The following is a 22,528-nucleotide window of genomic DNA, read 5'->3' as shown; positions in this document are numbered from 1 at the left end:
AAAACTTTACAAACACACGCTGAAAAAGAAAAGAAACACATACATAAACAAACAACTTGCAGAAATTGAGGAGTCACTAAATCAGAACTTTCTGTGAGAAGTGGAACAACTTAAACAAATCAAAACCAGAAGAATTGGCCATCCAAAATGAAACAATCTGGCAAACATACTTTGAAAATCTCCCGAATACAAATCAATCAGACCAAAACCACTTTTGAAAAACTCAAATTTTGGAATTGGCTATCAAAGACCACCAAAACCCCTTAGACTCCCCAATCACTGAGCAGGAGCTACTGGACAAACTCCAGGCCCTCAGATCACGCAAAGCCTGTGGCCATGATGGAGTCATAAATGAGATGCTGAGACACAGCAGCCCAAAGTTGCAACAAGCCCTGCTCAAACTCCTCAATCTCATCATGACAGCTGGATGTTTCCCCGAGGCCTGGAACTAAGGACTGATCACGCCCATCTATAAGAGTGGAGATAAACTCGATCCCAACAACTACCGGGGCATCTGTGTGAACAGTAACCTGGGGAAGGTATTCTGCAGTATCCTAAATACACGAATACTGGCCTTCCTTACTGAACACAGTGTCCTGAGTAAAAGTCAGATTGGCTTCTTGCCAGATCACCGCACATCTAATCACAGTTACACCCTACACACACTGATAGACAAACACATCCACCAAAAACACAAAGGAAAAATTTTTGCCTGCTTTGTCGATTTCAAAAAAGCATTTGACTCGATTTGGCATGAGAGATTGTTTTACAAACTACTCCAAAGTGGCATAGGGGGCAAAGTGTACGACATAATTAAATCAATGTATTCAGAGAGCAAATGTGCAGTGAAAATTGGAAACAAAAGGACCAAATTCTTCACCCAAGGCCGCGGGGTGAGACAGGGCTGCAGCCTGAGCCCAACACTGTTCAATATCTATATCAATGAATTAGCAGGAATGTTGGAGCAGTCTGCAGCTCCTGGTCTCACACTACACGACACAGAAATCAAGTTCCTGCTCTACGCAGATGACCTGGTCCTGCTGTCGCCCACAGAACAGGGGCTGTACTGTCAGACCTGGGCACTGCCAGTCAATCTGGACAAGACCAGAGTTATGGTTTTCCAGAAGAAAGCCAGACCTCAGGGAAACGGGTACAAATTCACACTGAACAACAACACATTGGAGCACACATCCAGCTACACATATCTCGGTCTCACCATCAGCTCTTCCGGGAGTTTTGACCTGGCAGTGAAGGCACTGAGGGAGAAGGCACTCAGGGCTTTCTACGCAATAAGAAGGAGGCTCTTCAACATCAACCCACCAACAAGAATCTGGCTCCAAATATTTGAAAGTGTAATCCAACCCATTGCCCTATACGGCAGTGAAGTGTGGGGTCCCCTCACAGACCAGGATTACACCCAATGGGACAAACACCCCACAGAAACTCTGCACATGGAGATCTGTAGAAACATCTTCTGTGTGCAGAGAAAAACTCCTAACAATGGGTGCAGGGCCGAATTAGGCCAGTACCCACTATTGATAAACATACAGAAAAGAATATAAAGTATTGGCTACACCTAAAAAACAGCGACCAAAATTCCTACCACAGAACTGTATTCAGTGTGTCATCACAGTGGCACAGTACTGTGTTCAGTGTGTGACTACAGTAGGACTGTACTGTGATCAGCGTGTTGTCACAGTGGGACAGTACTGTGATCAGAGTGGGACGCTAGTGTTCAGTGTGTCAACATACAGTGTTCAGTGAGTGATCACAGTAGGACAGTAGTGTCTTCAGTGAGTGATAACAGTGCGACATTACTCTGTTCAGTGTGTGATCACAGTGGGGCAGTACTGTGTTCGGAGTGTGATCACAGTGGCACGGTACTGTGTTCGGAGTGTGATCACAGTGGCACGGTACTGCGTTCGGAGTGTGATCACAGTGGCACGGTACTGCGTTCGGAGTGTGATCACAGTGGCACGGTACTGTGTTCGGAGTGTGATCACAGTGGCACGGTACTGTGTTCGGAGTGTGATCACGGTGGGACGGTACTGTGTTCGGAGTGTGATCACAGTGGCACGGTACTGTGTTCGGAGTGTGATCACAGTGGCACGGTACTGTGTTCGCTGTGTGATCACGGTGGGACAGTACTGTGTTCACTGTGTGAGCCCGGTGGGACAGTACTGTGTTCACTGTGTGAGCCCAGTGGGACAGTGTGTGTTCAGTGCGCGATTACAGTGTCACAGTACTGTGTTCAATGTGTGATCAGAGTGGTACAGTGGTGTGTTCAGTGAGTAATCACAGTGGCATAGTAGTGTTTTTAGTGTGGCATCTGAGAGGCACAGTTCTGTGTTCAGTGCGTGATCAGAGTGGGACAGCACAGTGTTCGGTGCGTGATCAGAGTGGCACGGTACAGTGTTCAGCGTGTGATCACAGTGGCACAGTACTGTGTTTGGTGTGTGATTCTAGTGGCACAGTAGTATGTTCAGTGAGTAATCACAGTAGGACAGTACTGTAATCAGAGTGGGACACTAGTGTTAAGTGAGTAATCACAGTGGCACAGTACTGTGTTCGGAGTGTGATCACAGTGGCACGGTACTGTGTTCGGAGTGTGATCACAGTGGCACGGTACTGTGTTCGGAGTGTGATCACAGTGGCACGGTACTGTGTTCGGAGTGTGATCACGGTGGGACGGTACTGTGTTCGGAGTGTGATCACGGTGGGACGGTACTGTGTTCACTGTGTGATCACAGTGGCACGGTACTGTGTTCGGAGTGTGATCACAGTGGCACGGTACTGTGTTCGCTGTGTGATCACGGTGGGACAGTACTGTGTTCACTGTGTGAGCCCGGTGGGACAGTACTGTGTTCACTGTGTGAGCCCAGTGGGACAGTGTGTGTTCAGTGCGCGATTACAGTGTCACAGTACTGTGTTCAATGTGTGATCAGAGTGGTACAGTGGTGTGTTCAGTGAGTAATCACAGTGGCATAGTAGTGTTTTTAGTGTGGCATCTGAGAGGCACAGTTCTGTGTTCGGTGCGTGATCAGAGTGGCACGGTACAGTGTTCAGCGTGTGATCACAGTGGCACAGTACTGTGTTTGGTGTGTGATTCTAGTGGCACAGTAGTATGTTCAGTGAGTAATCACAGTAGGATAGTACTGTAATCAGAGTGGGACACTAGTGTTCAGTGAGTAATCACAGTGGCACAGTACTGTGTTCAGTGTGTGATTCCAGTGGGACGGTACTGTGATCAGCGTGTTGTCACAGTGGGACAGTACTGTGATCAGCGTGTTGTCACAGTGGGACAGTACTGTGATCAGCGTGTTGTCACAGTGGGACAGTACTGTGATCAGCGTGTTGTCACAGTGGGACAGTACTGTGATCAGCTTGTTGTCACAGTGGGACAGTACTGTGATCAGCGTGTTGTCACAGTGGGACAGTACTGTGATCAGCGTGTTGTCACAGTGGGACAGTACTGTGATCAGCGTGTTGTCACAGTGGGACAGTACTGTGATCAGCGTGTTGTCACAGTGGGACAGTACTGTGATCAGCGTGTTGTCACAGTGGGACAGTACTGTGATCAGCGTGTTGTCACAGTGGGACAGTACTGTGATCAGCGTGTTGTCACAGTGGGACAGTACTGTGATCAGCGTGTTGTCACAGTGGGACAGTACTGTGATCAGCGTGTTGTCACAGTGGGACAGTACTGTGATCAGCGTGTTGTCACAGTGGGACAGTACTGTGATCAGCGTGGGACGCTAGTGTTCAGTGTGTCATCAGAGGGGGACAGTATTGTGTTCAGTTCGTCATCACACTGGCACAGTACAGTGTGTGATCACAGTGGGACACTGCTGTGTTCAGCGAGTAATCACAGTGGGACAGTACTGTGTTCAGTGTACTTTCAGTCTGTTGTGCTCTTTGTGTGATCAGTACGGTGCTCTGTCCACTGTATAACCTTTATAACTCCTGCATTATATGTACTGTGTTCAGTGGTTGATTACAGTGGGACAGTACTGTGTTCAGTGAGTAATCACAGTGCGACAGAACTGTGTTCAGTGTTCGATCAGAGTGGGACGCTAGTATTCAGTTAGTAATTACAGCGGCACAGTACTTTGTTTAGTGTGTGATCATAGAGGGGCGCTAGTGTTCAGTGAGAAATAATAAATAATAAAGTAAATAATAACAACGTAACGTGGTTTTCAGCCCGTCTACCTAGGCTGCAGCTACTCCTGCATTATGTTTCATGTAGAAGTCTTAGCTTAGATTTTGTTTGCAAAAGACAAGCAAAATCTTTAAATGCAAATAACAAAAACTAGACACAACCGCAGTCCATACGAGGCCCCCTGCTACGCTTTCACTGTTAATTCATTAAAGCCCATATTGTCTGTGCTTTCCCTCACGATAAACAACTGCACCTGAATTGACACATCTCTTCTTGCTGAGTCCTTCGCACAACAAACGACATTTCTCACCGGTCAGGGACAACAATTCTAGTGGAGCATATCGTGTCTTTGACAGGACTGGTAGTGTTTTTAGAGAAACCAACAAGGTCAGTTCTATTCCTTGTGTTTATCACCGTCGGAAATTACTCTCCAGTCAGCTGATTTGTACACCGTGTGTGCAGTTCTTGTGTGAAGGAGATTGTTACTACTATTAGTAGTAGTATTAATAGCAGTTGTATTATTAGTGTTAGTAGTAGTACTGTTGTTATCAGTGGTAGTAGCAGTTGTATTGTTAGTATTGTTATCAGTAGTAGTATTAGTGTTAGTAATACTATTGTTATCAGTAGTAGTATCGGCGGTTCCTCCCGGGGAGCAGCGGCCTGTTTGTGCTTGTACTCCGGCGCGTCTTGACTGTGTGGTGCCGTGTGTATAGTGTATGCCCCAGTATAGTGACGGGGACACTGGACTGTAAACAGGCCTGACTCTCTGTGGTCATTAACAATCCCAGGGTGTCTCTCGAGAACAGTAGGGGTTTTACACCGGCGTCCTGGCCAAATTTCCCATTGGCCCTTACCAGTCATGGCCTCCTAATAATCCCCATCTATGAACTGGCTTCATCACTCTGCTCTCCTCCCCACTGAGAGCTGGTGTGTGGGGAGAGGACTGGGGCGTCATCCAGTTGGGGCTGCACACTGGTGGCAGTAGTGGGATCCCCATGACCTGTAAAGAGCTGCACACTGGTGGTGGTAGTGGGATCCCCATGACCTGTAAAGAGCTGCACACTGGTGGTGGTAGTGGGATCCCCATGACCTGTAAAGAGCTGCACACTGGTGGTGGTAGTGGGATCCCCATGACCTGTCAAGAGCTCTGAGTGGAGTGTCCAGGAAAGAGCTATAGAAATGTATTATTATTAATATCATCCAGCCCGAACCCCAGCGAGCGTGACTCCCTGACGCTGACCTCTCTCTCTCTCCCCCAGGTGCAGAAGCTCCCCCCGGCGGCCGAGCCCCGCGGCTCCGCTCAGCGGCTGCTTCTGCTGTTGGTGGCTGCGCTGTGTCTCAAGATCTACGCCTCCGAGGAGCCCGGGTGTGAACTGGCGCTGCTTCTGGTCGGCGTCTCTCAGTACCTCAGCAGCAGCAGCTCCGACCTGTGACCTGTGACCTGTGACCTGTGACACCCCGCCCCCTCCTGGGTGGAGTCCGACCGTGACGGGAGAGGCCCTCGAGTCCGGCCCGATACTGATACCCATAACGGCCAGCCGGACCCGAACCCGAGCTCGGACCCGGACCGCTGCCGCCAGGAGAGGGGAGTCCGGGACTCGTCGGCGGAGACGCCCGTGGCGCCTTATCGCTCTGTTTGTTTATTGATTGATTTCCTGCATGGCTTATTTATTTATCTATCTTATTGACGGAGAGACTCGTGCGTCTTATTGAAGGAGAGTATTTCAGTGAGAGCGGAGGTGGTGCTACTCTTCCTTCACCGTGAGGAACTGGAACGGTTCTCCATGATTTTTCGTTGTATAATCGATTGGTCGATGACAGCGAGTGAAATGATCGTGGGGTGGGCGGGGAACGACGCGTGTTTCACTCCCTTCTCCCACCCCCACAAAAACAACACCACCCACGCTCCCCGGCGAGAGACGGAGCCCTGGACTTCCGGTTCCCTTTGCTCTCTTGTGTGGGAATGGCAGGCGAGCCCCAGGCGTGGACGTGTTTCTGCATCGCTCAAGCAGACTCCCACGGACACGCCTGTGAGGTCGCGGTTCGTCTTCATTTTTAACCTTCTTGCGTTCATCGTGAGTGAGGGGAGGGGGGGCGGTTTCTCCTCTGAAGCCGACTGAGGTCTTTGTTTGTGTTTCCTAAGTCTTTATTTCAACAGCAGAGATGCCCCCAGAAAAACGCTTTAAAAAAAAGAGAATTTATTCATTAAATCTAAATAAATAATATCTTCATTATGTATGATCGCACTCCTTTCTCCGCCTGGCCGTGGCCTGGGTTTCCTCGTGAGGGAGGGAGCCCCCGGTCTCTGTATGCTCTGTGAACAGATGAATAAAAACGGAGAAGCAGCGGTGTGGTTTGTGTTTGTTCTGGGGAGGGATTGACGCTGCAGAAGAGCCGACTGAGAGTCTGATTGTCCTGAAACTGTACTCGTCCCCAGACCGTCACGGGCTCTGGGGGGGGCGGCTCAGACAAGAGGGGGGAAGGTCGGGGTCAATCAGCGCTCAGGCATCTGCAGTTAAGAGGGGGTCTGTACACAGAGAGGGGTGGGAGGGGGGAACAAGCTGATGAAATCCTCAGGTCTGTTATCTACTGTCTGCTCTCCTTCTCTCTCTGGCCTGCTGTTTACCCAATCTGTCTCTCTCCTGAAGCAGTTCACCTCGGGCCTCTGACTTCTGGTGCCTTGTCTCCCCCTGGCGGGGACAGCGCAGTACTGCAGCGCCTCATTGACTTCATAGATCCAGACGGGTGTGGACCCCAGTGTCCCGACTGCTGGTCAGTACAGATCAGGACACTGTGTGTGAGAGTAGGGGTGTGGACCCCAGTGTCCCGACTGCTGGTCAGTACAGATCAGGACACTGTGTGTGAGAGTAGGGGTGTGACCCCAGTGTCCCGACTGCTGGTCAGTACAGATCAGGACACTGTGTGTGAGAGTAGGGGTGTGACCCCAGTGTCCCGACTGCTGGTCAGGGGTGTTGCTTAGTCGGGGCTCGGTCTGTACTTCCCAAATTCCCTCTTCTCAGTTGTTTGCAGGTGGGATGAAGTGGGGTCCCTGACTCTAAAGTGCTTTGGAGATCCTTTTAGATAAATTTTCTAGAACCCCAAACGAGAGTTTGCTTATGAAAAATAATTTTAAAAGTGTTTTTAAATTCCTAAGTGATTAGATATACCAGAAACGTTCATATCAGACGGTGCCCAAGACTTCATTCTGCTCTGGTGAGTTAATCATTAACTGAACCCAGTAAATTTATCAAGGGCCACTGAGAGGACAAAATCCTGCCCTTCAGATCACCAGGAACAGACAGAGAGAGATGGCAGCGTGTAGGAGCTTAGTGCTCAGCCCTGGTGAGTTTTCTCTTGTTCTGCCTGTCAGAGTGTCGGTAAGGGAGTCACTGAGGGTCTCTTCTCTGTCACAGAGCACAGCAGCAGCTGGAGAAGTGTCTTCCTGTCTGCTGAGAGTCTTCTGTTCTGTCTGTCAGACACACAGGGTCTGAACTAGGAGAGAAAAACAGATTTTACTTTCACTTTCTCTTGTCAGCGATCAGAGATCGGTAGTGTAAACTCAAGCTGTTTGGGATTCACTAAATATTTTAATAAGGTGTTTATTTAAGGTAGAATGATTGATGTTAAACCTGACTGTGTGCTGATGGTATTGGATTCACACTGTTAGTATTCATGATGCTCAGACACGCTCAGATATGATCGTTTCCTGTTTGTTCCTCAGAGGCCGTGTTTATTGTACAGCTGATAATACCAGAGAGGAATCAGTACAGATGAACAACAGAGGAATTTATTTGGCCCATAATTAGCAATGATTCCAGGGTCTCATGCAGCTGTTTCTACTGTCTTGACTGGGCAGCTTGTTTCCTCCCTCAACCCCTCTCTGTGTACAGTAGAGCCCCATGTCCTGACTGGAAGAGCTCATCCAGCTGTGTGTGGAGAGAAGCCAGGGTATCAGCTTGTTCCCCTCTCCCACCCCTCTCTGTGTACAGTAGAGCCTCCAACTCCTGATTTTAAGTCTTAGTGTTGCTTTGAGTTTCAGTGTTAATTCTGAGGAGCTCTGAGGTGTCAATATCTAACTGGTCTTTAATGATGACTGACTGTCACTGAGGTGTTGAATATTTTGTATATATATGGTTCACTTTCTTCACCCTGTCAGTGTGGGACACTCCCTTCAGACTGAAGAGACTCAGTTCCTCCAGCTTGTCAGTTTAACTGTTTTTAAACTAACATCATGCTAGTTCTCTTCAGTGTGGATCACAGTAGATTGTTTCTAAGCAGTTTGAAACTATACAACACAGAAAGTTCCCAGCCAGGTGGGTGAGTCCCAAACATGTCTGTATGAAATGTGACATTTTAGACTCACTACTGAAGAATCAGGATGGACTGAATGATTTTACAGTTTTTTACATGTATTTTTAAAATAAGGTGGTATAAAGGTTCATACTGAACACAGGAGTCCCATATATGTCTGAACTGCCATTGGACACTCAGAGTGTAAGTGGGTCTCTACAGGGCCCTCCAGAAGTATTGGCGCCCTTGGTAAAGATGAGCAGGGAAGACATTGGAAAAAATGTCTGTGTTGTTTATCAGATGAGAGAAATCTGACCTTTCAGTGAGGTTAAATTATTCTAAGAAAAAAAATCCTGATGAAAAATTAACATATACTATTGAGAGAACAGTTAAAAATAAAATATATATATATTTTATATAAATTGTAAGAATACAGAATAAGAATGTTGTAAGAATACAGTTTGATTACCTAACATTAACAGAACATTTTTGTATACCACAGAGAATACACAGAAAATTAATCTCAATAATCTGTGATTTTCCTCTCTCACAGGGCAGGGACAATAGGAAAGATATAGAGGATATAGAGGAGTTTTTATCATGAATTTTAAATGGGATGAAGAGGGAAGATATCTGTGAAGAGAACTTTATCATGTAAATAATCTGTGATCTTTCTCTCTGACAGGGAGGAGACGGGCTGATTCCCATGAGGCACCACAGCGTCTCTCAGAGATCAGGATCGTGCTGCTGGGGGAGAGACGGTCTGAGAAGAGCTCAGCAGGAAACACCATCCTGGGCAGAGAGGAGTTTGACATAAGAGAAGAACTGAGGAGTGTGAGAAGAGACAGGGTGAAGTAGCTGGGAGGCAGATCACTGTGGTCGACACTCCAGGCTGGGATGTGTGGCTGATGTTGAATTTCTATTCTCCACAGCAGGTTAGACAGGAGGTTGTGCGCAGTGTGTCTCTGTGTCCCCCAGGACCCCACGCTCTCCTCCTGATGATTAATCTGGACTCAATCACAGACTGGAGATCAGTGAAGGAACATCTGGAGCTTCTCAGAGAGTGTGGAGACACACAATAGTGCTGTTCACCTGGGGGGACACACTGGGAGACACAACCATTGAGCAGCACATTGAGAGAGGAGGAGAGGAGCTCCAGTGTCTGGTGGAGAAGTGTGGGAACAGGTATCATGTTCTCAACAACAACAACAGGGGCAACCGCACTCAGGTCACAGAGCTGCTGGAGAAGATAGAGGACATGGTGGCAGGAAACTATGGGCTGTACTTCACCACTGACATCAAAGAAATAAACACTGAAGTGGAGAAATATATCAGACAGAGGGAGGAGGAGAGACAGAGAGAGACAGAGGAGCTGAGACAGGTTGGAGGAGAGACAGAGAGAGACAGAGAAGCTGAGACAGAGGGAGGAGGAGGAGAGACAGAGAGAGACAGAGGTTGGAGGAGAGACAGAGAGAGACGGAGGAGCTGAGACGGAGGGAGGAGGAGAGACAGAGAGAGACAGAGGATCTGAGACAGAAGTATGTAAGAAGGGAGAGAGAGAGAGAGAGAAGAGGAGCTCAGACAGAGGTTGGAGGAGAGACAGAGAGAGACAGAGGAGCTGAGACAGAGGGAGGAGGAGAGACAGAGAGAGACAGAGGAGCTGAGACAGAAGTATGAAAGAAGGGAGAGAGAGAGAAGAGGAGCTCAGACAGAGGTTGGAGGAGGAGTGGAGCAGGAGAGAAGAAGAGCTGAAGGAGAAGATGAGAAAGACACTGAAGGAAGAGGAGCTGGAGAAAGAGACAGAGGAGCCCAGACTGCCTGTCAAGAGGAGGAACAGTAAAGACCTCATCCCTCCCGCCAGTGAGTGTGATTGATGCTGTATTACTGAGTCACTGATCTTATTGGTCACCAAACTGAGAGATTCAACCATCTTGTGTCCTGTTAGGAATTAAAATCATACTGTGCTCTGCTCTGTATGATCTGTGTCTGTTTAAATCCTCTGTGCTGTAATTGAACTGTTTTCTCTCAGGGAGATTAGATTTAATCCATCACACAGCAGCTCAGTCTCTGTAATCTGTTCCTCAAGACTGTCGGACCAACACTGAATCAATCAAGGTTTATTGATCGATGCACGAACAGTACAGCACACTACGGTATTGTCAGCATTGAAATCTGTGAGCTCGTTAAAGGCTTGTTAAGAGGGATAGAAGAGTTGGAGGATAGGAATTTATTGGGGTTAAGATTGGGATACAACAGATTACACAATTGCAATTTACAGATTGTGTGGAAGGTAACACAAGGATAGGAGGTATTTAGGTGTCCTGACAGTGGTAGGGTACAGGGTAGGAGGTATTGAGGTGTCCTGACAGTAGTAGGTTACAGGGAAGGAGGTATTTAGTGCTCTTCGTAGGTGTCCTGAGAGTGCCAGTGCCCCCTGTCAGTTCAAGGATGTAACTGCAGGTGTCTGCTGTGGTTGGCTGTTCAGCAGTCTTTCTGCCTGGGGCAAGAAGCTGTTCTGACACCTGGTGGTCTTGGTCTGATACTTCAGTACCGTTTTCCAGATGGTATTAGAGAGAGCATGTTGTGTTTAGGGTGACTGGGGTCCCTGAGGATGGACCTGGACTTCTTGAGGCATTATCACAGTAGATATCCTCTGTGTTCAGTAGCGCAGCCAGTAGTGTTCTGAGCCAGTGTCACCACCCTCTGGAGGACCCTGAGCTCGTGGGCGGAGCAGTTACCACACCAGGCAGTGGTGCAGCCGGTTAGGATGCTCTCAGTGGTGCAGCTGTAGAAGCTGGTCAGGATGTGTGAAGGCAGGCTGAACTTCTTCAGTCTGGGGAGAGAGAACAGGCGCTGTCTTGTCTACGGGGTTGGTGTGGTGTGTCCAGGTCAGGTCGCCTGTGATGTTGACACCTAGGAATTTGAGAATCTGGACCACTGCGGACCCACTGATGTGAATGGGTGCCTGGTCTGTTCCTGTGGTCCACCATCAGCTCCTTAGTTCTGCTGGTGTTCAGAGAGGCTGCTGTCCTGACACCATGCTGTCAGCGTTTCTACCTCCTCCCTGTAGGCGGACTCATCACCGTTCATGATCAAACTGATGATCGTTGTATCGTCCGTAAACGTGATGATGGAGTTTGTGTTGTTCCTGGAGACGCAGTCGTGGGTGAACAGGGAGCAGAGGAGAGGGCTGAGTTTGCAGCGCTGGGGAACGCCGATGTTCAGAGTCAGGGTGGAGGATGTACTTGTGCCGACTGGGCATGATGCCCAAGAATAATTCCCAGATGTTCATTCTGTAAGTTTCTTTCATAATGGCCAGCAGCCCTATCACCCTGCAACTCCCAGCTGGCAGCCCCCACTGGAGCCCAGCAAGGGTGAGCCTGGAAAAACACTAAGACTACTGCTGGGAGAGGTGTGTGTGGGGCCAGCAGGGGGCGCTCTCACCCTGCGGTCTGTGTGGGTCCTGATGCCCCAGTATAGTGACGGGGACACTGGACTGTAAACAGGCGCCGTCCTACGGATGAGACGTCAAACCGAGGTCCTGACTCTCTGTGGTCATTAACAATCCCAGGGTGTTTCTCGAGAAGAGTAGGGGTGTTACCCCAGTGTCCTGGCCAAATTCCCCCTGGTCTTTACCCATCATGGCCTCCTAATAACCCCCTTCTCTGAACTGGCTCCATCACTCTGCTCTCCTCCCCACTGACAGCTGGTGTGTGGGGAGAGGACTGGAGCATCATCGAGGTGGGGCTGCACACTGGTGGCGGTAGTGGGATCCCCATGACCTGTAAAGAGCTGCACACTGGTGGCGGTGGTGGGATCCCCATGACCTGTAAAGAGCTGCACACTGGTGGCGGTAGTGGGATCCCCATGACCTGTGAAGAGCTGTACACTGGTGGCGGTAGTGGGATCCCCATGACCTGTAAAGAGCTGCACACTGGTGGCGGTAGTGGGATCCCTATGACCTGTAAAGAGCTCTGAGTGGAGTGTCCAGAAAAGCACTATAGAAGTTTAAGCAATTATTATTATTATTATTATTATAATGACTTTTAAGTTACGTTTGTCAAGAAATGACTTGAGCAAATTGTACTCCTTTTACCTGTGGAGAGGTTGGTCTCCTCTCATGTCTAACCTCCCTGATGCTCCTGTCTCTCCTCCTGTTGCAGTGAGTGAAGTCGAACCCAGACTCCAGCCCCGTCCCTCTGAGCTGAGACTGGTGCTGCTGGGCAGGACTGGTGCTGGGAAGAGCTCAGCAGGAAACACCCTCCTGGGCAGCACACAGTTCCCCTCCCGGCCCAGCCTGTCCGCGGTCACCCAGGCCTGCGAGAGACGCAGGGGGGAGGCTGCTGGGAGGCAGCTCTCCGTCATCGACACGCCAGACCTCCTGGACAGCAGGGGGCGCCAGAGGGACGTGTGTCTGGAGGTCCGGAGGTGCCTGCTGCTGTCCTCCCCAGGACCCCACGCTTTCCTGCTGGTGCTGCGGGCCAGACGCTTCACGGACGAGGAGAAGGGCGCCCTGCTGACCGTGACCGAGGTGTTTGGGGAGGCTGTCCTGAATCACACTGTCGTCCTCTTCACCCACGGGGACAGTCTGGGACAGGAGACAGTGGAGCAGTACATTGACACACAGGGGAGAGACCTGCAGCAGCTCTTAGAGAGCTGTGGGAACAGGTATCATGTTCTCAACAATATGGACACGGGCGACCGCACTCAGGTCACACAGCTGCTGGAGAAGATCGAGGACATGGTGGCAGGAAACACTCTGGGCTTCTTTGTGGACCAGGATGCAGAGGAGAGGCTGAGAGAAAGAGAGAACAGATACAGGGAAGTGGAGGAGGAGGAGGGCAGGAAGGAGAGGGAGCACCATCAGAGAGAGCAGGAGCTGGAGGAGAGATACAGGGAGCAGCAGCGAGAGGCGCAGGAGGAGAGGAGCAGGACGGAGGAGCTGAGGAGGCAGTGGGAGGAAGGGCTGAGAGAGGAGTACGACAGGAGGCTGCAGAGAAAGGAAGCGGAGATCCAGGAGAGGTGGGAAGGGGAGCTGCAGAAGAGAGTGAAGGAGCTGCAGGAGTCCTCCCAGCCTCAGAGCCTGGAGCCGGGTCAGAGTAAGTACCCCAGCAGTGGTGGATGCCCAGTCAGGGTGGGGTAAATTCTGCGAAGCAACTTCCAGAGAGACAGATCTGCTCACAAGGCTCCAGATCTTTCTCCTGACTCAGGAGTGAATCGGTTTAGTATTGGGACCATGAGGGGCGATATGTGCTTTTTGCTGAGTACTGTTTTAATTTGTTTTTGACACAAAAGAACAGAATATGATTGCATATTAAATATGAGTCTCTAGCACAGACGGCCAGCATTTCCACAGTTAAACTTTGTCAGACAAGACTTTCAGGTCCGGTCCTGTTAGACCAGGAGGACAGCTGGTCCAGAGGTTCAGGTCCGGTCTTGTTAGACCAGGAGGACAGCTGGTCCAGTGGTTCAGGTCCGGTCCTGTTACACCAGGAGGACAGCTGGTCCAGTGGTTCAGGTCCAGTCCTGTTACACCAGGAGGACAGCTGGTCCAGAGGTTCAGGTCTGGTCCTGTTAGACCAGGAGGACAGCTGGTCCAGTGGTTCAGGTCCGGTCTTGTTTCACCAGGAGGACAGCTGATCCAGTGGTTCAGGTCTGGTCCTGTTACACCAGGAGGACAGCTGGTCCAGTGGTTCAGGTCCGGTTCTGTTAGACCAGGAGGACAGCTGGTCCAGAGGTTCAGGTCCGGTCTTGTTAGACTGGGAGGACAGCCGGTCCAGAGGTTCAGGTCCGGTCCTGTTAGACCAGGAGGACAGCTGATCCAGTTATGTTGGAGGACAGCAGGTGTGAGGATGCTGTACCAGGAGAACAGTGTTGAAGTTCTGTGATTTTACAGACATGATGTTCTTTCGTTAGAGGTTGTGCTGCAGCAGGTGTTGGTGTCAAACTTTACTGTGTTTCAGTCCCACCAATGGACTGCAGAGTCCCACTGTGAGCTGTTACAGAAGCCCCTGTCTATACGGAGGAGAAACACAACTTCTACCAAGAATGAGGAATAGGTCAAGTTTATATCCTAACAAGTTTGGTGTTGTTCCTGAGTTGTACAGTTGTACGTTTAAGGACTGAGCGCATGAAGGTCTGTTTTACCCAGAGTGGTGGGTGTCTTGTACAGACTGCTCTTCTGTACTGTTGAAATTGTATATCTTTCAGAAATCAGCTGGATAAAGAAATGAGATTCATCATCGTTGATCTCTAGCTTGTTTGGTAGGGAGTAGTAAATGTGTCACTTGTGACCTCCCTTCCTGTCTCTCCTCCTGTTGCAGTGAGTGAAGGAGACCCTGCAGTCGAACCCGGACTCCAGACCCGCCCCTCTGAGCTGAGACTGGTGCCGCTGGGAGCCGGACTGGGGGCAGCAATAGGGGCCCTAGCAGGAGCCCTGAGGGGCCCAACAGGAGCAGCAGCAGGAACAGTGATAGGAGCTGCAGTAGGAGCTCAGATAGGAGCTTTACTGGGAGGAGAACCCAGAGCAGCACAGACTCACACACAAGAGCACACACAGCCCGCAGACACACAAGAGCGTACACAGCCCGCAGACACACAAGGGCACCCACAGCCCGCAGACACACAAGGGCACCCACAGCCCGCAGACACACGAGAGCACACACAGCCCGCAGACACACAAGAGCACACACAGCCCGCAGACACACAAGGGCACCCACAGCCCGCAGACACACAAGGGAACCCACAGCCCGCAGACACACAAGAGCACACACAGCCCGCAGACACACGAGAGCACACACAGCCCGCAGACACACGGCATTTCCACAGTTAAACTTTGTCAGACAAGACTTTCTGTGTTCAGTCCCCCCAGTTTCAGGTCAGCAGCAGTGAAGTGAATCAGAGTTACTTGGTCACACGTCTCTTACACGACTTTCAGTCTGCGACTCCTCGACGCCCCCAGACCGCTGATATGATCCTGTGAGCCACGTTCGGCGGCTCTCCATCTGCGGGTGTTTCTGGGTGTCGTTTCCTCTGCAGCTCAAAGGGGCTCAAACGCTCAGGAGTTTCCACTTCTTCTCCCTGACAACAGCCCATGAGAGTTGTGCATCTTGCACTGTTGCCCCTGTAGGTCTCCTCTCTAGGTCTCTGGCGTATTGGATGGAGGTGTTTTCACCTCAGACCTGTGGAGGGTGTCTGCAGTCTGATGGCTATCTCAGTTTCCTCACTGCTCTCAGGAGTTTTCTCATCTGTCTTGAACCACCTGGACTTTGATGGGTTCTGATCTTCACAGCTGCTTGCTCTTCTGTCACAGGCAGCTCTCTGGTCTTCATCCTGACTCGACAGCCAGACCCAGACACTCAAGACTGGAACCAAGGCTGCAGTCTGACAGCTCTCGTTTTCACAGTTAGTACAACAGAAACACCTGAGCAATTAGTCACCTGTCAGCCATTTGCACGATTAACTCTGCTCACCTGACACTGGGGGTTGAACACAACAGACGACACTGTTGTTACATGACTTATCGTGTCTAGAAAATCATTTCCACAGACAGATGCTGCAGTTCTGTGCTTTTGCTCAAATTTAACCCTTTGATCTGAAAATCACATTTCAATAGTACACATCAAAATAAATATCACATTTAATTTAATTTTGTACAAATCAAAAATGACTAATTTTACTTATAGCTGTGGTTCAGGTCCAGTCTGGTTAGACCAGGAGGACAGCTGGTCCAGTGGTTCAGGTCCAGTCCTGTTAGACCAGGAGGACAGCTGGTCCAGTGGTTCAGGTCCAGTCTTGTTAGACCAGGAGGACAGCTGGTCCAGTGGTTCAGGTCCCGTCCTGTTAGACCAGGAGGACAGCTGGTCCAGTGGTTCAGGTCTGGTCCTGTTACACCAGGAGGACAGCTGGTCCAGTCATGTTGGAGGACAGCAGGTGTGAGGATGCTGTACCAGGAGAACAGTGTTGAAGTTCTGTTTTACCCAGAGTGGTCGGTGTCTTGTACAGACAGCTCTGCCGTACTGTTGAAATTTTATATCTTTCAGAAATCAGCTGGATAAAGAAATGAGATTCATCATCGTTGATCTCTTGTTTGGTAGTGAGTAGTAAATGTGTCACTTGTGACCTCCCTTCCTGTCTCTCCTCATGTTGCAGTGAGTGAAGGAGACCCTGCAGTCGAACCCAGACTCCAGCCCCGCCCCTCTGAGCTGAGACTGGTGCCGCTGGGAGCCGGACTGGGGGCAGCAAAAAGGGCCCATCAGGAGCAGCAGCAGGAACAGTGATAGGAGCTGCAGTAGGAGCTCAGATAGGAGCTTTACTGGGAGGAGAAACCAGAGCAGCACAGACTCACACACAAGAGCGCACACAGCCCGCAGACACACAAGAGCGCACACAGCCCGCAGACACACAAGGGCACCCACAGCCCGCAGACACACAAGGGCACCCACAGCCCGCAGACACACAAGAGCATACACAGCCCGCAGACACACAGGAGAACACACAGTAGTCACAACGCAGTCTCACACACAACCTGAAGGCATTCAAGAATACATAACACTCAGACACATAGAGAACACACACAGCCCACAGACACAACCCTCAGACACACACAGCCCACAGACAGGAGAGAGAAACAGACAGGAGATCGAGGAGCTGAGAGAGAGCTGAAGACACTGAGACAGGAGCAGGAGAGGGAGAGGAGGAACTCAGGCAGTTTTATCGGAGTGACAGAGAGACACAGAGACACTGCCGCAGGTCAGTCACTGATCCACACAGTCTTTCCCAGCCGGAGAGGAAGACCGGATACTTCCTGAACACAGAGTGAGGACTCTCCACTGAAACACTGATCTCTTCCTCGTAAGAGATCCGACTCACTGAAAACCAGCCCTTAGTGCCCCATGTGAAGAACACTAATTTTAAATAATGTTCTATTTTGCTATTCTTTGTATTTTGGTATTCTTTGTGTATATATATAAATGTCATGAATACTTTTGGATATAATTCTGACATTGTATATTTGTATGTAACAGAATATATTGTAGCATTTACAGGTTCTTCTCAGGACAAAGGACCAGTGGAGACGCGATAAACGAACCAGGCTTTATTCTTTATCAACCACAGAATATACACACACATGACGGAACACGCACACATCTTTAGGGTGGTAATTACTTAACGACTTAACAACAAGCTATACACTTATAAGACACTAGAACTACTATCACATTATTACACAGGTAGGGTCAGCCGCTGGTCATCGTGCTGACTCTCAGACTCTCCCTAGCTACAACTCCCAGCATGCCCAGCGGTACTATGAATGCTTCCTCCTCACAACCGGGCGTAACATTATGTATATATGTGTATATGTGTACTTTATTCTCCTGAGCCGATAATCAAAGAGCAGAACCGGCTCGTCCGGCAACTGGGACTTTATATCTCGCAACGGCGATTTACAATCTCAGAATCGCGACTTTATTTCTGGTCATTGGGACTTTATATCTCGCAATTTCGAGTCAGAAAAGTCATAATTTCGAGATCTAAAGCCGAAACGGCGAGAAACAGCGGCGCGTTTTTTTTCTTTCCACTCCCTGGCGGACACGGCTTCCACAGAGGAGCGAGAGAAATGGACTTTTATGTTTTTATATCGACTTTATTCTCCTGAGCCGATCATCAAAGAGCAGAACTGGCGCCAAAACCCGCTTCCGGCTCGTCCTCCGGGTGCTGCTGCGGCGCCGGTTGCTAAGCGACGCTCCGAGCCCGAGCGCTCGAGCTCCTCTCGGGGCGGTTTTATTCCCAGCTGAGGAGCCGCTCCTGTCCTGGAAATCCCGGGAAGGACTGGGACTCCCCTCCTGTGGGCTGGGAGGCTCTTCCCGGGTGTTTCCGAGGACGAGGGGAGTCCTGGTGTCCTGGGAAAAGACCCCCTGTGCTGCGGGCGTCTCCGAGAGAAACGGGCTGTTTGTGTGGGAAGATGCTCTTTCCTCAGGAGGGGAAGAGCCGAGCGGGAAGGAAAGTTCTGGAAGTGCGTCTCCTCTCCGGCTGCTCCAGTCCCAGTGACGGCGACACCGGGACAGGACAGGAGGGACGAGCGGGTCCTCTTTCCCACACGGGGGATTAGTGGGGTTTGTTAGGACACAGGACAGAGAGAGAGAAAAGGACACCAGTGGGAGAGAGTCCTGAAGCTCTCAGGTCTGGTCTTGATCCGGGTTGGTCCCAGTCCCAGTTTACACTGGTTTACAATGTGGGACTTCTGCCCTGACACGACCCCACAGGTGTCTCCACAGGAGACGGGAGTCCTGTAACGTAACCCTACAATATTTGATCTCCCGACTGTCTGTTATTCTCCCCAGTATAATCCTCTCAGTCTGGTATGAAATACCAGCTCCTGTCAGTCAGCTCTGTTACAACAGGCAGGATCTCTTTAGTCCTGCAGGGCTTGATTCCGATTTTTATTCAACTACTGCTCTCATAATCACCTTTGTTTTCCAACAGCGTTTCTGTATCATTCTAAAGAAGCGAACAGTAGGTTTCTACTGCTGTACTTCAGCTGGAAGGAGATAAAAACACACGTTCCTGTTTCTCTTCAATACCTGGTCCTCTAGGCTGGTCCTCTGTCACATCAGCTAAAAAGTCACTTTTTAGGTTGAGTCCTGAAACTGCTGGACGAATCTCTGTTCTCATCACATCGCAAACTGGAACCACAGCACCTCCAGCGAGCATGTCGAAGCCAATACCGCCCTGCTCCTCAGAGAAAGAGTCTCTCTTTTCCCCAGTGACTCACTGTCGGTGCTGCTCTTTCCCTGAATCTGTCATCACTCGTCCCCTGAGCTGAGCGGCGAGGACGAACGAGTGAAACTGCGTCGGAGGAGCGAGTGTGGAGTCTGCGTGTTCCTGCTGGGGGTCACTGGTGTCTGTGTGTGTGGAGTCTGCGTGTTCCTGCTGGGGGTCGCTGGTGCTGGTGTCTGTGTGTGTGGAGTCTGTGTGTTCCTGCTGGGGGGTCTCTGGCGCTGGTGTCTGTGTGTGTGGAGTCTGTGTGTTCCTGCTGTGGGTCGCTGGTGCTGGTGTCTGTGTGTGTGGAGTCTGTGTGTTCCTGCTGGGGGTCGCTGGTGCTGGTGTCTGTGTGTGTGGAGTCTGCGTGTTCCTGCTGGGGGGTCTCTGGCGCTGGTGTCTGTGTGTGTGGAGTCTGCGTGTTCCTGCTGGGGGTCGCTGGTGTCTGTGTGTGTGGAGTCTGCGTGTTCCTGCTGGGGGGGGTCGCTGGTGCTGGTGTCTGTGTGTGTGGAGTCTGTGTGTTCCTGCTGGGGGTCGCTGGTGTCTGTGTGTGGAGTCTGCGTGTTCCTGCTGGGGGGTCTCTGGTGTCTGTGTGTGTGGAGTCTGCGTGTTCCTGCTGGGGGTTGCTGGTGCTGGTGTCTGTGTGTTCCTGCTGGGGGTCACTGGTGTCTGTGTGTGTGGAGTCTGTGTGTTCCTGCTGGGGGTCGCTGGTGTCTGTGTGTGTGGAGTCTGTGTGTTCCTGCTGGGGGGGGGGTCAATGGTGTCTGTGTGTGTGGAGTCTGCGTGTTCCTACTGGGGGTCGCTGGTGCTGGTGTCTGTGTTCCTACTGTGGATCGCTGGTGTCTGTGTGTGTGGGGGGGTGCCACCACCTGCAGCCCTTCAGCGCCCTCTGCTGGGCCACACTGGGAATGACACCCACAGGGTTCAACTCGCTCGTTAATTAGTCGGACGTTAATTGATCCCGGCTTCATCAGCAGTTTCCTGAGAGGAGCCAGGGTATGGGCTTCAACAACAGAGCTGGGCAGCTTGTTCCCCCCTCCCACCCCTCTCTGTGTGCAGTAGAGCCTCCTGGGCAGCTTGTGAACCCTGGGTCAGTCACTCAGAGGGCTTATAACAGCCCTGCCCGGGGAGGACGGCTCCCGAGAGCGTCACTCGAGTGTCCCTTAAGCCCATTGGAGGAGAGGGCTGAGGCGGGACGTCTTTTCACTGTGGTGGAAGCCCATTGGCTGAGAGGGGACAGGGGGGCGGTCCCTGCCAGAACTCGGGGCAGGTGCGCGTCTCGTTTGAAGTTTGAATTCCTAACGGTCGCGCTTCCCGCCTTTCCCGCCGTGAGGGCTCCTGCTCCGCCGCGGTTTCCCGAGTTTGAACTTATTTTATCATTAATAATTGGTTTTAGTCAGCTTTTTATTAGAATATACAAGCTTTCTTCTTTCCCGCCCTCATGGACGCCGTGTCTCTGCGTCGCCGAGCTGAAGCCACAGGTCAACCGCGGTTTGAACACGTTTCTATCACTCAATTCGTGTGTTTTTTTAAATATAATGTCGTCTAGAGCAGCAGTTTGTTCTTCACGGACGTAGATATCGGCGTCAAAGGAGTAGAAAAGTGTGCGTTTGCGTCAGTGTCATCAATATCATATGATATCAGTATTGTAACGCTAATATAATATAATACTGCGTCAGTATAATCGGTCTGACAGAGTTTTCGCCAGTCTGGGGCTCTTCAGCACGTTTATACACCTGTTAAACTTGACTGAGTCCAAAGTCAACGCGTTTCTGGACGTTTCTGCGCACCGAGAGGACGTTTGCTGTTCGTGTTGGAGACGGAAGATGTTTCCCGGGCTGTGGCGGTGAGTGGCGACTTGTCCCTCCGTTTCTTCATTGAAATCGTTCAGTCCTCAGGCTGATGAGAAAACAGTCATAGGAGTGAGAAAATGTCTGTGGTGAAATTGTGTAAAAGTGTGTCTGTATCATTGAGCTCGACGAGTTTGAGGTAAAATTGTGTCAAAAGTGTCTGTTTATCATTGAGCTCGACGAGTTTGAGGTAAAATTGTGTCAAAAGTGTCTGTTTATCATTGAGCTCGACGGGTTTGAGGTAAAATTGGGTCAAAAGTGTCGGTTTATCATTGAGCTCGACGGGTTTGAGGTAAAATTGGGTCAAAAGTGTCAGATTATTATTGAGCTCGACGGGTTTGAGGTAAACTTGTGTCAAAAGTGTCTGTTTATCATTGAGCTCGACGGGTTTGAGGTAAAATTGTGTCAAAAGTGTGTTTTTATCATTGAGCTCGACGGGTTTGAGGTAAAATTGTGTCAAAAGTGTGTTTTTATCATTGAGCTCGACGGGTTTGAGGTAAAATTGGGTCAAAAGTGTCGGATTATTATTGAGCTCGACGGGTTTGAGGTAAAATTGGGTCAAAAGTGTCTGTTTATCATTGAGCTCGACGGGTTTGAGGTAAAATTGGGTCAAAAGTGTCTGTTTATCATTGAGCTCGACGGGTTTGAGGTAAACTTGTGTCAAAAGTGTGTTTTTATCATTGAGCTCGACGGGTTTGAGGTAAAATTGGGTCAAAAGTGTCGGTTTATCATTGAGCTCGACGGGTTTGAGGTGAAATTGGGTCAAAAGTGTCGGGTTATCATTGAGCTCGACGGGTTTGAGGTAAAATTGGGTCAAAAGTCTGTTTATCTTCGAGCTCGACGGGTTTGAGGTAAACTTGTGTCAAAAGTGTCTGTTTATCATTGAGCTCGACGGGTTTGAGGTAAAATTGGGTCAAAAGTGTCGGTTTATCATTGTAAAATTGTGTAAACGTGTCTTTATCGTTGAGCTCAGGGGGTTTGAGGTAAAACCTGTGTAATTTTTTTTTACTTTTGAGCTCGGTGGGTTTGAGGTCAAATTGTGTAATATTAATAATTGCTTACACTCATATAGTGCTTTTCTGGACACTCCACTCTACGCTACGAGCTTTACAGAATGAAGACTCCCCTCCACCAACACCGAGGTCATTTATCATTGAGGTTATAATTGTGTAAAAGTGTCTTTTTATCATTGAGCTTGACGGGTTTGTGGTGAAATTGTGTAAAAAGTGTCTATCATTGAGCTCGACGGGTTTGAGGTCAAATTGTGTAAAAAGTGTCTGTTTATCATTGAGCTCGACGGGTTTGAGGTCAAATTGTGTAAAAAGTGTCTGTTTATCATTGAGCTCGACGGGTTTGAGGTCAAATTGTGTAAAAAAGTGTCTGTTTATCATTGAGCTCGACGGGTTTGAGGTCAAATTGTGTAAAAAGTGTCTGTTTATCATTGAGCTCGACGGGTTTGAGGTCAAAT

General features: G+C 49.9%; 1 protein-coding gene across 1 annotated transcript in view; it reads left to right on the top strand.

Moving 5' to 3' along the window:
- Positions 1 to 17,446, top strand: part of LOC148671925 (GTPase IMAP family member 7-like) — a 396,318-nt gene extending 378,872 nt beyond the window's left edge. The window contains exons 2-4 of the mRNA XM_088632778.1: positions 9,798 to 10,309; positions 12,613 to 13,548; positions 16,601 to 17,446. Of these exons, the coding sequence (XP_088488904.1) occupies positions 10,123 to 10,309; positions 12,613 to 13,548; positions 16,601 to 16,728 (1,251 nt within the window). The 5' untranslated portion in view covers positions 9,798 to 10,122 and the 3' untranslated portion in view covers positions 16,729 to 17,446. The remainder of the gene's footprint in view (positions 1 to 9,797; positions 10,310 to 12,612; positions 13,549 to 16,600) is intronic.
- The last annotated feature ends 5,082 nt before the right edge of the window (positions 17,447 to 22,528 follow it).

The sequence above is a fragment of the Lepisosteus platostomus genome, chromosome 5, assembly GCF_059453375.1.
Source record: "Lepisosteus platostomus isolate fLepPlt1 chromosome 5, fLepPlt1.hap1, whole genome shotgun sequence".
In the NCBI taxonomy this organism is placed as follows: Eukaryota; Metazoa; Chordata; class Actinopteri; order Semionotiformes; family Lepisosteidae; genus Lepisosteus; species Lepisosteus platostomus.
Note: the sequence above shows the minus strand (reverse complement) of the source record. Positions and strands in the feature narration are given on the sequence as shown.